Source organism: Kogia breviceps, chromosome 16, assembly GCF_026419965.1.
Source record: "Kogia breviceps isolate mKogBre1 chromosome 16, mKogBre1 haplotype 1, whole genome shotgun sequence".
NCBI classification, from domain to species: domain Eukaryota; kingdom Metazoa; phylum Chordata; class Mammalia; order Artiodactyla; family Physeteridae; genus Kogia; species Kogia breviceps.
In genome coordinates this window covers 47,715,791-47,729,437 of record NC_081325.1, presented here as the reverse complement: position 1 = coordinate 47,729,437, position 13,647 = coordinate 47,715,791, and the positions used below count along the sequence as shown (strand labels likewise).

Genomic DNA, 13,647 nt, shown 5'->3' with positions numbered 1-13,647 from the left:
TAATTATATGGCCACAGGATTCCATTTGAATAGAAAACTCATTTTCTCTCTGGTGGAACTCCTGTTATAGAAATGAGAACTGATCATTTGTATTGGTTGCATCATCAAGATTTTCACTGAGAGAACTTTGTGTAAAATGAAGATTATAGAGAGTGTAAGAATATGAAAAAGTGAAGAAAGACCAGGTTGTTTTTTTTTAAAACCAACATTCACAGAGAGAATGTGAATTAAAGAACACTGTTCCTCTACATGCAGTTTGCCCACAAACCAGAAGGTAACAAAGAAAGGCCCCAGGTTGGCAGTGGCTCACATCTGTTAAATGTGGCGGTTAGATCCTGTCGTGTCCATTGGAACCCCAAACTTACAGAAAATCACTGCCATCATGCCATAATTGGGTCCAAAACAATCATTCACATAAAAATGCGAAGTTTAATTATTGCAAAGTTAATGAAAATATTTTCCATGCTGCCTGTAACGACTGAGGCACAGTGGGAAACATATTGCATGCGCTATTAATAATTGACCATAACACTAAACTGAAAAAGTACTAAATGCAGTCATTTCATAAACCCACCTTCCTCTACTCTCGTTCTCAGAAATAGAACTTTAAATTGCCCAAGGGACTGGGCTGACCTACTCAAAAACCATTATTGAAATTCTGTTAATGTGGGGTTTCCCTGAATTCATATCTATCTGTGAGAGCCAATCTGAAGTGTTCAAAACTTTTTGGGTCTGACTGCCCTCCTTCAAGATCTAGTATATTTCTCATCCTCTTCTACCTGCCTCCTGTCAGTATTAGAGTCAGCTAAGTGATTTAATATTTTAATTGATGTCAGATGATTTGCAGGCGTTATAGAATTCATCTATGAATATTTGTAATTTTATTGTGAAATGAAAGGATTTTGATAAAGGTACTTTAGACAGGGAGGAAGCGGTGGACTTTATCTGCACAGATCACTCTGAAAGGAAGCTGATTGATCCTGGCCCTGGTTTAGTATAGGGTCTATTGCATAAGGGCCTCCACTCTCTCTTAGATCCTCAACATTCTCTTCCTGCATTTCCTTTTAAAAATATCAGGCTCTTTCAATTACCTTTCTCCCTCCTCCAATGTACTTAATTGCCCCTTTTGCTTTTCAACGTTTTGAAATTTTAGATACTCTTTGTTGATAGCTTCATACTTTAATTCTTACTTTCTTAAAGTTCTAGAGTTTTCCTTATGCCTCTAATTTTTTACTGCTAGTAATTACGTTTTTTTGGCAACTGTGATTCAAATGTACCTCTTCCCTGCTAGAGGCTTCGATGTAGTACAAAGATTGTTCCTCAGTATTTGCAGGGGAATTTGTTCCAGGATCCCACCCACCCACCTAATACCATAATCTGTGGATGCTCAAGTCCATCATATAAAATGGCAGAATATTTGCATATAACCTCCGTACATCCTCTTGTATACTTTAAATCCTCTCTCAGTTATTTATAATTCCTAATAAATGTGAATGCTTGAAAACAGTTGCCTGCACATACATGGCAAATTCAAGGTTTGCTTTTGGGAACTTTCTGGAATATTTTTCCCCAAATATTTTCAATCCACAGTTGCTTGAATGCAGTGTGGAACCCATGGATGGATACGGAAGGCCATCTGTTGTACTTTATGTATCAGATAGTAAACTAGCAGAAGGAGTGAAGAGGTCCTACTTGGTGGCGCAATGGTTGAGAGTCCGCCTGCCGATGCAGGGGACACGGGTTCGTGCCCCGGTCCGGGAAGATCCCACATGCCGCGGAGCGGCTGGGCCCATGAGCTATGGCTGCTGAGCTTGCGCGTCCAGAGCCTGTGCTCCGCAACGGGAGAGGCCACAGCAGTGAGAGGCCCGCGTACCGCAGGAAAAAAAAAAAAAAAAAAAAAGGAGTGAAGAGAGTCCACGGTGTACAGGGCAGTGTCAGTGAAGCAAACGTATAGCCCATGCTTCCACCATCAATCCCGTTGCTCATGTGAGACCTCCCCTTCCTCCTCCTCTTCACTAACCTTTTTCAATTCTTCACTCATCTCAGATTTGACCACTTGTCTTAAACTCTCCCGTCCATGCCGCCCACCAGTCTTTTCCCCATAATTGCAATAACTTGGCTGGACTCCCTCTCCACACGTGTTCTACCCCTTTCCAGGATCCATTCCATGTTTTGCAGCCAAAATCTTTTTTTTTTTTTTTTTTTTTTTGTGGTACACGGGCCTCTCACTGTCGTGGCCTCTCCCTTTGCGGAGCGCAGGCTCCGGACGCACAGGCTCAGCGGCCATGGCTCACGGGCCCAGCCGCTCCGCAGCACGTGGGATCTTCCCAGACCGGGGCACGAACCCGTGTCCCCTGCATCGGCAGGCGGACTCCCAACCACTGCGCCACCAGGGAAGCCCAGCCAAAATCTTTAAAAAATGAAAATCTGATCGTGTCACACTCCTGTTTTATCTCTTCTAATAGCCTCCCAAAGTTCTCAGATCTTTAATAGGGCCTTAGTGGATTTTCATGTCTGCCTCATCTCATATTTTACACGTATTAAGCCCCCTTAATTACACAGTCTTCACATGAGCCTTTCAATCTGAATTTACCAAGGTCTCCCCAGCGTAAGACCTCGTGCGCAATCTATTCTTGGCTCCCAGTCTTTGCCCTTCCTCCTGCCTCTGCATTCGTCAGGTTGATTTCTAGTCACCCTCGAAGTCTAAGCTTAATTGTCACTTCTTCAGAGAAGGCTTTCCTAAGTTGTGTCCTTCACAACTAAGTAAGATGCCTTGTAATTTGTTTTGGAAGTATGCTGTCCTTTTCTGTCATTTTACTTATCATAACTGGAATCAGTTGTTGTTTTAACATATGTCTCTTTTAGACTGTACTGTCCATGAGGACTGGGGCCATATCTGTCTTGTCCACAACTACATTTCCAGCAGTAGCATAGTAGGCACAAAATACATACAGGTACCAATTATACAGTAGACACTACAGAAATATTTATTGACTGATGGCAGACAGTATGTGAAATTAGGACGTAACGATCAAAATGACTTTTAAAAGGAAGCTTAACGTTAGGAAGAAATACTAGTACCGAGATGGCCCTGAAAGACAGCGTGGAGTTGTACGCAGGGAAGAGAAAAGCATGAACGAAGGCATGAAGTCAGGAGTAATAAAAATATAAAGTATAAAATATTTATAAAACTATAAATAAAACTATAGCATTTATAGATGAGGGTCTACCATGAGGAGAAAACTGGAGAGAGAGGAGAATTTGAGAGAGAACTGGAGAGATGACGACACAGTTGGAATAGGGTCAGAATGTGGGTTGTAGTTGTCTGTTGCCCTGTAACAAACCACCCCAAACTTGGGGGCCTAAAACCACAACAGTTACTTTTCTCTCACAGTCCTGGGTGTTGCCCAAGCTCATCTAGATCAGGGGTCCCAAACCCGCCGGGCCGTGGGCCGCTACCCATCTGCGGCCTGTTAGGAACCGGGCCGCACAGCAGTAGGTGCGCGGCTTTAACGCCTGACCATCCCCCTGCCCCCCAGTGGGAAAATCGTCTTCCACAAAACTGGCCCCTGGTGCCAAAAAGGTTGGGGACCGGTGCTCTAGGTAGTTCTCCCCGAGAGTGTCTTGTGCATCGCCATCAGACAGTGCTGAGTCTGGAGTCATCTCAGAGCTTACTCACAAACCTGCTGGTTGATGCTGGTGTTAGCCCGGCCCTCAGCAGGGGTTGCTGTCTGGAACATGTGGGTTTCTTCACACTTGGAGGCTGGTTCCAAGGAGGAGTGTCTCAAGAGAGAGCCTGGAGAGAGCTCTGTTGCTTTTTTTTTTTTTTTGCAGTTCGCGGGCCTCTCACTGCTGTGGCCCCTCCCGTTGCAGAGCACAAGCTCCGGACGGGCAGGCTCAGCGGCCATGGCTCTCGGGCCCAGCTGCTCCGCGGCACGTGGGATCTTCCCGGACCGGGGCACGAACCCGTATCCCCTGTATCGGCAGGCGGACTCCCAACCACTGCGCCACCAGGGAAGCCCTCTGTTGCCTTTTTAACCCAGCCTGCAGAGTCGTGCAGTGTCTCTCTAGGGAATGCCGTCTTCCATGAGCCCTGAGCTCTGTTTGCCAAGAATGCAAGGCCCTGACTGCTCTTTCCTCCTGCTGTTTCTCAGGGTTGTGCTGACCGTGAGCAGCAGTGAGGGATGAAGCAACATCTACCTGCAGACAAAAAGCAGACTTGCTAAGGGCTTATTGTGCAAGTTGGGATTCCCCAAGCTCAGTGTTCTTCAACTGTGAATGTGGTCTGTCAATAATAATGTGTTCCCTCACAAGGTCAGAGGAGAAAAGCTGCCTGGTCATTCCAGTGTTTGATGAAAAGTTATCAATAAGACTCAGGTTTTTTTTTTTCTGATTTTAAAGTCTTAGCCAAAGAAAACTGTACATTTTTAACACGCTAAAGTAAAGCTACACGAAGCCAGCACCATCCTTAACATTAATGTTACGTGCATTTTAAATAAAATTGAAAATACCTGCTTTCAGTACCTTTTTAAAATATTGATATGAAAGATTTGCAAATAGCACAGGATAGGGGAAACAAGACTATCAAAAAGGACATGAATCTGTTATTTGTAGGTCAAATGATTATCTGAGTAGCAAACAAAAGAAAATCAACAGAAAAACTGTTAGAAGCTTCAGTAGATTTGTTAAGGTGGCTGGCTACAAAAATAGAAATAAGTAATGTCCTAGAGTATTGGCACTAACCACTCAGAATATGCATGAGTGAGGTGGAAATCCATTTGTGAAAACAGTCCAAACAAAAAATTAAAGAAATTGATCATTCAGTATCAAAATCAATGATGATTGAGCACTTGCTGCAACTTTCTGCTCCAAGCGAATAAAAATGACAGGAAATAACATTAAAACACAATGGTCAGCATAACCGTGTTCAAAAACGAGAAGAGGAAGTCTCCATTGATTAGAAAGAGAGAGGTTCCCCCCAAAGAACAGAGCAGATGGGAACCATAGCAGGGGGTTGAGAATGAAACCTGGGGAAGGATGCCGCCCTGCCTGAGTGAAGCCGGGGGCCCAAATTCTGCCGTCTGCCAGGCCAGGGATTGATTGAGAAGCATCATTCGTGTATCTTGTGGGTCTGGAGTCCGGATGCTTCCAGAGGGCTGAAGCCAGTGTGAGACCACCTGTCGGAGAACATCCAAGGATGTCCAAAAAAACCTCCTGTGGAAGATGAGCTTTGCGCCAAAAGTCACAAAGCACCTAAGGTAGATGAAAAACAAATAAACAACTAACATGAAAATGAAAAAAAAAGGGAAAGAGAGAAAGTAGTAGTTAACAGCTGACCTTTTTAATGAGCACTGTCTATGCCAAACACCATTTTAAGTGTGTCCTTCAGTCCTCACAACCATCCTATAAAGTAAGTACTATTGTTATCCCCATTTTCTAGAATAATGAAAGAAAGGCACAGAGCAGTTACCTTGCCTAGTAAGTAATGAAAGTGGAAAATGAACCCAGGTCGTCTGCCTCTGGAGAGCACACTCTTAACCACTCTCTTTTGCTGCTTGTTTATATGTGAAGCAGAAAACAGAGTTCTCAAAAATGGCTAAAGAGAAGAACATAGAGCCTCCAGTAGGTAAAGGCAGAAACAACAGCCACAAAATAAGGAGTGGTTGTAAATAAGCGTTTAGCTGTGAAACCAGAGCATGTGATCATGGGGGGGAATTAGAAATCTTAAAATAGAGTTATTGAAATACATTCAGCAGATAACATGAATAACAGCCTGAATACAACTGAAAAGCAAAGTATGTTGGAATATCAAAACTGAAGAAATGAAAACGGAAAGGGCTATCAGCTTCCAGCCAAGATAGAGTAACAGGGACTGGATCTACCTTCCTACCTGAAACAACCAACAGAATCCAGGCAAAACATGCAGAACAATGGTTTTCAAGACACTGGGCATCAGGCAAGGAAGGACAGTGATTCCTGAGAGGCAGGAAACAAACGAAGTGAGCCAGATAGCTGCCCCAGCTTCCTACCTTCAGAGTTTTCAGGCCATGGTGCCGTCGGTGGAGAGAGTAACTCAGGCAGAGCCCAGGGGGCACCCTGAGTTGAGCAGAAGCTTAGGGTCCAGGGAGACCAAGGCAGGTAGAGTTTTCAGGACAGAGTACCTGAGAGGAAAGAGCCTGCGCCCAGAGAGAATTCTGGAGCTCCGCAGAGGGGTCTCCCTCGAGTATGCAGCATAGCATTGATCACATGTGCAAGGAAAGTACCCCAAAAGCTGGGGAAAGAGCCATTTGAAAGGATTAAAGGGAACAGTACATTATGCTCACACAGAACTGGGAATAGAGCCTGTGTCTGTCTACCAGCCAGAGTAGAAAACTTCATAATTCACAAGACATTGTATGGTATTAATTAGCCCTATGCTAAATGGGACTCTGGTCCTGACTAGTGAACCTTAGAAGATCCCAAAGGATCAATCTGTTTATAACCGTATCTCATTACAAAGCTTGAGAATATGTATAGAAATACAGAAATATCCAGCACCCAACAAGGTAAAATTCACAATGTCCGGCATCCAATCAAAAATTATTAGGTGTGCAAAACAGAAGAATATAACCCATGATGAGGAGGAAATTTTAATCTGTTGAAACAGACCCACAGTTGACACAGATGTTAGGATTAGCAGATGAAGACATTAGAACGGTACTCCATGTGTTCAAAAAGTTAAGTAGAGGAATGGAAGATAAAGGTTTTTTAAAAGACTCAAATTGAACTAGAGACGAAAATGAATGTAAGGTATGAAAAAGTGGGAATGGCTCGTATCATGAACATCGTGAATATTGTAAAAGTTTTCAGAAGGACTTAGACTTAAGTTAATGGATGGCTTAATATTATTAACTTGTTCATTCATCCCAAAATAATGTGTTGTTTTCATACAATTCAAATCAGAATCCAAATGGTATATTACTGACTGAGCAATTCCACTTCTAGGAATTTATTCTGATAAAATTAAGTTACTATGTGCAGATACTTACTACAATATTATTTTAATGGGGGAAACATGAGACCCATCTAACAAAATAGCAGAGTGGTTAAGTAATGTATAATGTTTCCATAAAATAGAATATAACATGACTAATTAAATTACATTGTAAACGAATACTAAAAAGTGGACAGATGTTCAGAATAATCTTAATTATGATATATGCATTTTAGATAGATATTAAATGAGTGGTAGAATGTAAACCAAGATGTAGAAAGCAGTTTTGTGGAGGGAGGATGTCAATTTATTTTTAAGTTTCTAGAGCTAGGTAAGGGGAAGAAGACAGTATTACATACATGCCAGTTTCCAAATCTAGGGATGCTATGCTAGTTCTCTGGTATTATGCAGTATTACATGAATTAAAAACAGAAGTATTAATGTGCATCTTTTAAAATGTTATAATTATGATTTTGTTTTTAAAATTTTCTGTCTTTTTACAGTTCTGCTTGAGATTTCAAGAATTTTGAATACTGGATTAGATATGGAAACTCTGTCTATATGTGTACGGCTCTGTGAACAAGGAATTAACCCAGAAGCTTTATCATCAGTTATTAAGGAACTTCGCAAGGCCGCTGAAGCATTAAAGGTAGAGATTTGTATATTAACTCTCTAAGTAAAGATGCTTTTGTTTAGAAAATGATTAATGATGAAGTTATGTGAAAGAGTCTAAACATGATTAAGCTAGCATCTATCATCATCAGGAGAAATTCTGACGGCCAGGAGCTTCGTAGCGTATGTTCAGCTCACAAAATTTGCTGCTGTTTAGCATTCTCCTTGTATTGTGGGTAATAGTGTGTCTGCCCCCAAAAAGATACGCTTAAGTCCACCACCTGTGACTGTGACCTTATTTGGAAACAGTGTATCTGTAGGTATAATCAAATTGTGGTGAGATCATAATGGATTAAAGACCAATGTTCTTATAAAGAGAAGGGAAATTTGGACACATATATACAAAGCACACACCATGTGAAGACACAGACACAGGGGAGAATGCCAGGTGATAACAGAGGCAGAGATTGGAGTGATGGCGTCTACAAGCCAAAGAAGGCCAAGGATTGTTGGCAGCCACCAGAAGCTAAGAGGCAAGGAAGGATGCTCTGCTAGAGCCTTCAGAGAGAGAATGGCCGTGCTGACACCTTGATTTTGGACTTGCCTCCAGAACTGTGAGAGAATACTTTTCTGTTGTTTTAAGCCACCCAGTTGGTGGTACTTTATTATGGCAGCCCTAAAAATCTAATACAGATTCACTACTGGGAAGTGGAGTGCTGCTGTAAGAAATAGCTAAAAATGTGGAAGTGGCTTTGGAACTGGGTGATGGATAGAGATTGGAAAGTTTTAAGATGCATGATAGAAAAAGCCTAGATTGCCTTGAAGAGACTGTTGTAGGTGACTGTAGGTGTTACAGGTGATTCTGGTGAGAGCTCAGAAAGAAGAGAGAAGAACTTCAGTCATCTCAGAGAATACATATATCATTATGAACAGAATCTTGCTAGAATATGAACATGAAAGGTGCTTCTGGTGAGGTCTCAGATGGAAATGAGGAACATTAGTTATTGGACACTGGAGGGAAGGCCATTGGTATAAAGAGCACTTGGCTGAATTATGTTCTGCTGTTGAAAGGAAAACAAAACTTGTAAGCAATGACTTGGATGTTTGCTGAGGAAATTTCCAAAGTATGGAAAGTGCAGCCTTGTTTCTCCTTGCTGCTTATAGTAAAATGTAGGAGAAATGAGAAATTGAGGAAGGAACTGATAAGCAAAAAGGAACCAGCACTTGCTTTGGGAAGTTTTCAGCTTCCCCAGGTAACATGCTCTGGAAAGAAGGCAGAGAGTGTGGCTGGACAACCTTCTGTTGAAGAGACGAGTTTGTGTGACTCAGGTGCGGTCCACCATCTCAGCACGAAACCATGCCAGCTTGGACTGAAAGGAGCCAGTACAGGGTGAAATGAAGGAAAGCTGCCAGACTTCTGGGATTGCTCAGGCAGGAAACTGGCTTCTGGAGCTACCTGGCTGTGAATGTACGCTCATCCTTCAAGAAGAGGGGAGAGTGGCTCAGAGGCCGGGAACTGCTGAGGCCAGTGGGCTGGACTGCCAACGTGGACCCAGAGGACCACCGTTTTTCAAATTCACATTCACCACCTTTTAATTGCTGAGACTGGAAAGAGGAAGAGCATTGTGTTCCCTCTCTTGCTTGCACACACTCTGATTTTAAAATCTCACGATTTTTATTTCCATGTTTATGTAGCACTCACTCACCATGAATACTGAAACTTCAACTCAGTCCCTCTTAAGCCTTGTCCAAGGACAAAATGGCTTCTCTCTACCCTTCCTTCTTTCCTTTGAGGATGTAGGCATATAAAACTTGTAGCTTACCCATCTCAGATTAAGTTACTCTCCAATAAGTTCCAATAATTTGGGTCATTGGTTTTGTGCTTTTTGAAACTTTTTATTATTAAATCTGGCACAAAAAGGTAAACAAGACACATTTACAGAGCAAAAATTTATCATAAAGAGAATATGTATACAGTTCTCATTGGCAGCACCCTAGAAGTTCCCTTATGCTCCCCCATCACTGACCTCTCTTTTCCACTACCCACTCCAGTAACTACTGTCCTGATTTTTATGGTAGGTACTTTCTTTTAACAGTTTTACTGACTAAGCATGGATCTCTAAATACCAGTTTCATTTTGTAAAATTTTTGAACTTGATATAAATGGAATCTTGCAGCACAGGTTTTTTTTAAGTGTAAAATTTATATAGATTTTAGTATATTCACAAAGTTGTACAGCCATCACAATTAACTGTAGAACATTTTAATCACCCCCAAAAGAAACCTAACACCCGTTAGCAGTCATTCTCCATTCTCCCTTTCTGTCAGCCCCTAGGAAGCATTAATCCACTTTGTCTCTATGGCTTTGTCTATTCCACACATTTCATATAACTTGTGACCTTTTGTCTCTGGCTTCTCTCACTTAGCGTAATGTTTTCAAGATCCCTCCATGTCGTAGCATGTATCAGTACTTTATTTATTTTTATTGTCAAATAATATTCCATTGTATGGATATACCACATTTTATCCATTCATCAGTTGATTGGCATTTGGATTGTTCCCACTTTTTGGCTATTATGAACAATGCCAGCACAGTTTTTTTACTGGATTATTTCATTTGACATTATGTTTATGAGGTTCATATCTGTTGAGTATAGCTGGAATGCAATCCTTTTAACTGTAATAACCATGTTTCATTGTACAAATATGCTATAACTTATTTATCCTTCCTACTATGAATGGATATTAGGTTGCTTCCAGTCGGGAGCTATTACAAATGTGCTGCTGTTAGCTTAGTTCTCCATGTCTCCTGATGCATGTATGTGAGCATTTCTGTTGGGTGGGTATCTAGAAGTAAAATTGCTGGATCATAGCTTATGTGTATCTTCCACTTGAAGAGGTAATGTCAAACTTTACCAAAGTAGTTGTATGAATTTGTATCCCCACCAGCAGCATATGAATTTCCCTTGCTTCACATCTTTGCCAACACTTATTATTGTGAGTCTTTTTAATTTTAGTTGTTCTGGTAGGTGTTTATGAATTTGTCATTTTATTGGCATTTCTCTGAGTACCAGTGAGCTTGAATGCGTTTTCACATGTTTTTTGGCCATTTTCTTTTGTGAGATATCTTTTCGTGTAGCTTGCCCATTTTTCTGGGTTGTCTGTCCTTTTCTTTGTGGGTAGTCTTTCTTTAAATATTTTGGAAATAAACCTTTTTTCAGATATACATGTAAGGTTTCTGATTTTTTAATAAAAATTTTTAAATAATTATAAAAACTATTCAGATTTTCTGTTTTTTAACTCACAACTGTTGCTTTCATATGACAGAAGAATAACTGAATAATACAATAAGAATAGCTAATATTTATGAGTGCTTTCCCTTTTGCCAAATTCAGTGCACTAAAGGCTTGCATTGTTTCCTCTATAATCACAGCAGGGATGTGTATTACAGCTAGTAGTAGTTTACCGCTGAGGAACCTTAAGCTGTGGTGACTAACTTACTTCTCTCTCAGGACTTAGAAGTGGTTGAGCTGGGAGTTGAACTCAGACACTCTGACATCAGAGTTGTTAACTGTTAAGTTACTACCTACAGTAAGTTCTAAAAAGTATCTGAGCCTGCTATTTAAGAAAGGATGAAAATGGTGATTAGGACTGGGTCAGTGGACTATAGCCGGGGAACATTCCCTGGCTTAGTGTTGTCTCATAACCCTGTTGATAAAAGTAAAAGGTATCATAGCCTTTCATCAGTACATTTCTGAAATTCCAGTGGAAGAGGATTTATTTAATTTACATCTTCCACAACCATAAGAATTTTTGTTCACCTATGCTGGAGTTTGAAAGAGAATGAGGAGGCAGCATAGGAAAAGATTTTTGTATGTAATGCAATTTGAATGCTACTGTTAGCCTAGCAATCAGTTCAAAAGGTAGTTCTAAGAATGTACTGCAAAAAGTGAAAACCAATGCATTATCCTGATAAAAGTTCTTTGGTGTATGTGGGGGAGGAGTTGTTTGTTAGTAACAGTGAAGTATTAACAAATTTATTTCCATGGTGTCTCTTTTTCCATGGTTTTATTATAATGAATCATACTTTCTTGTTCTAGGCTGCTGAAAATATGACAAGCTGACTTTCTGAAGAAATCCTGGTGAGATATGTCAAGCTCTGCAAGAGGATTGAAGATTGCATTATAGTAAAGAATGTACAATGAAATCACTGCATGTAGCAGTGTGGAAACTTTGTCCTTTTTAAAAGAATTATAAAACCATAGCTTTATAAATCAGTGGAAAGTGGCTTACGGAGAAAACTATCAGTTGTGTTTACACCACATCTAATTTTTTTTTTTAACAGTTCTAATGCTTTGGCACTGCTGTGTTCATATTTATGTATTCCTTATTTATAGCTCTGATAGCTTTAATTTTCTAAGCAGTCTGTCTATCAGATGTGCACATCTGCTGTGCCTGGTTGAAGTATAGTGGAACCCTTCACTAGTAATCTTGTAGTTATGACTTGTTGACATTTCCATTATAAACTTTAATTTTGAATTGTTTATGCAAAGTAACTGGATTTATGTTGTATTAGGCTGGAAGTTGATAATTTCGGCTACCAGTTGTGGATTTTGACTTAGATTATTATGCATATCAGAATCTTGTTTTTTATAAGAGCATGGAAAAACATTTATTGTAAACTGCTCTTTAACAAAGAATATTTAGTTTTTTTAAACATAAAGTTTGACTGGCAGTTAATATTGTGAAGCAGATCATATTTGTATTGACTGAAAAATGAAACTTAGAAACTTAGATTTTAAAAGTAATGACAGTGCTTAGCTTACTATTATTTATCATTTGAATCATTTAAATTTAGTGAGAATATTAATAGAGAATGTTTTTCTCTCTAATTTTTATACTCTGTAAATCACGGCCTTAAAAATAATAATGCATAATGAAACAATTCCAACATGAAAAGTCTTTTTTACTTCATTACATAAAAATAATTTGAGTGCTTACTTAATAGACCTTGAGTGGTTATCTAGTAAATCACTAAATAGACGGTGTCACTCAACAAATAATGTTAATTATTTTCTGAAGGAATAAAGGTTTCCAGTCACAACACAAAAACTAAATAATCAAGTGTTCTGTATCAGGAATTCTAAATATGCCTTTCTAAGATCATTTTTATGTGTCATTATTTTTACCCTGAACGTTTTAACTAATTGAAGTGATGGTGCAAAATAAATTTTAAAAAACTTAGGATAGCATGGATTCTGTTCCTATAACAGAATCTCAGTGGAATATTTTTCCCAAGACTAATACAAATTTAATCTGTTTTTTTAAGACTTTGTTAGCTTCCATGTAAATGATAGTATAGGGACTTCCCCGGAAATCCAGTCCAGTGGTTAAGACTCCACCTTCCAATGTAGGGGGTGTGAGTTTGATCTCTGGTCAGGGAACTAGGATCCCACATGCTGCGGGGTGCAGCCAAAAATTTTTTTTAAAAATGATAGTACAGGCATATACTCTTTGGTAGCATTTTTTGTTCTTGAGGCAAACCAAATTGATTTTAATAAGGCTTAATAATATTTAATGGCAACCTTCTGTTCTATTGTAAAAATCTAGTCTTTTGACCACTTTGACTTTTTAAATACATGACATCTTTACCAAGTGCACCGAAGGTCTATTATAGGGAGAACTGGTTGGGAGACAATAAAAGTTTTCATTGTAAGTCATTCATTTAATTAAAAAGCATTGCCAGTACAGCATGTTGTTATTTATATGCAATCAGAAAAAGGACATTCTTGTCAAATTCCAAAATTTGTATATACTTTTAGGTCAAAAGAGTTAATAGTTTTATTTATGACTTTGTAGATTATGTTATTTATGTGTGAAACAAAGCAGGAAAATATATTGAGAAGGATTTATGTTTACAGAGGACTTTCTTAATGTGTTACATTTCTTAAATGTAAACATATATTTCTAATGCGTACTGAAGTAATGTTAAAGGAGACCAAAGTAATGCATTGTTGTGCATGTTGGCACTGTCAAAAATAAAACCATTTTGGTGGTATCGG

At 39.5% G+C, this 13,647-nt stretch overlaps 1 protein-coding gene across 1 annotated transcript in view; it reads left to right on the top strand.

Annotated features, from left to right (window-relative positions):
• MZT1 (mitotic spindle organizing protein 1) overlaps window positions 1-13,647 on the top strand; it is a 15,638-nt gene extending 1,991 nt beyond the window's left edge. Inside the window, exons 2-3 of the mRNA XM_059042260.2 lie at window positions 7,477-7,622; window positions 11,686-13,647. Coding sequence (XP_058898243.1) covers window positions 7,477-7,622; window positions 11,686-11,709 — 170 coding nt within the window. The 3' untranslated portion in view covers window positions 11,710-13,647. The remainder of the gene's footprint in view (window positions 1-7,476; window positions 7,623-11,685) is intronic.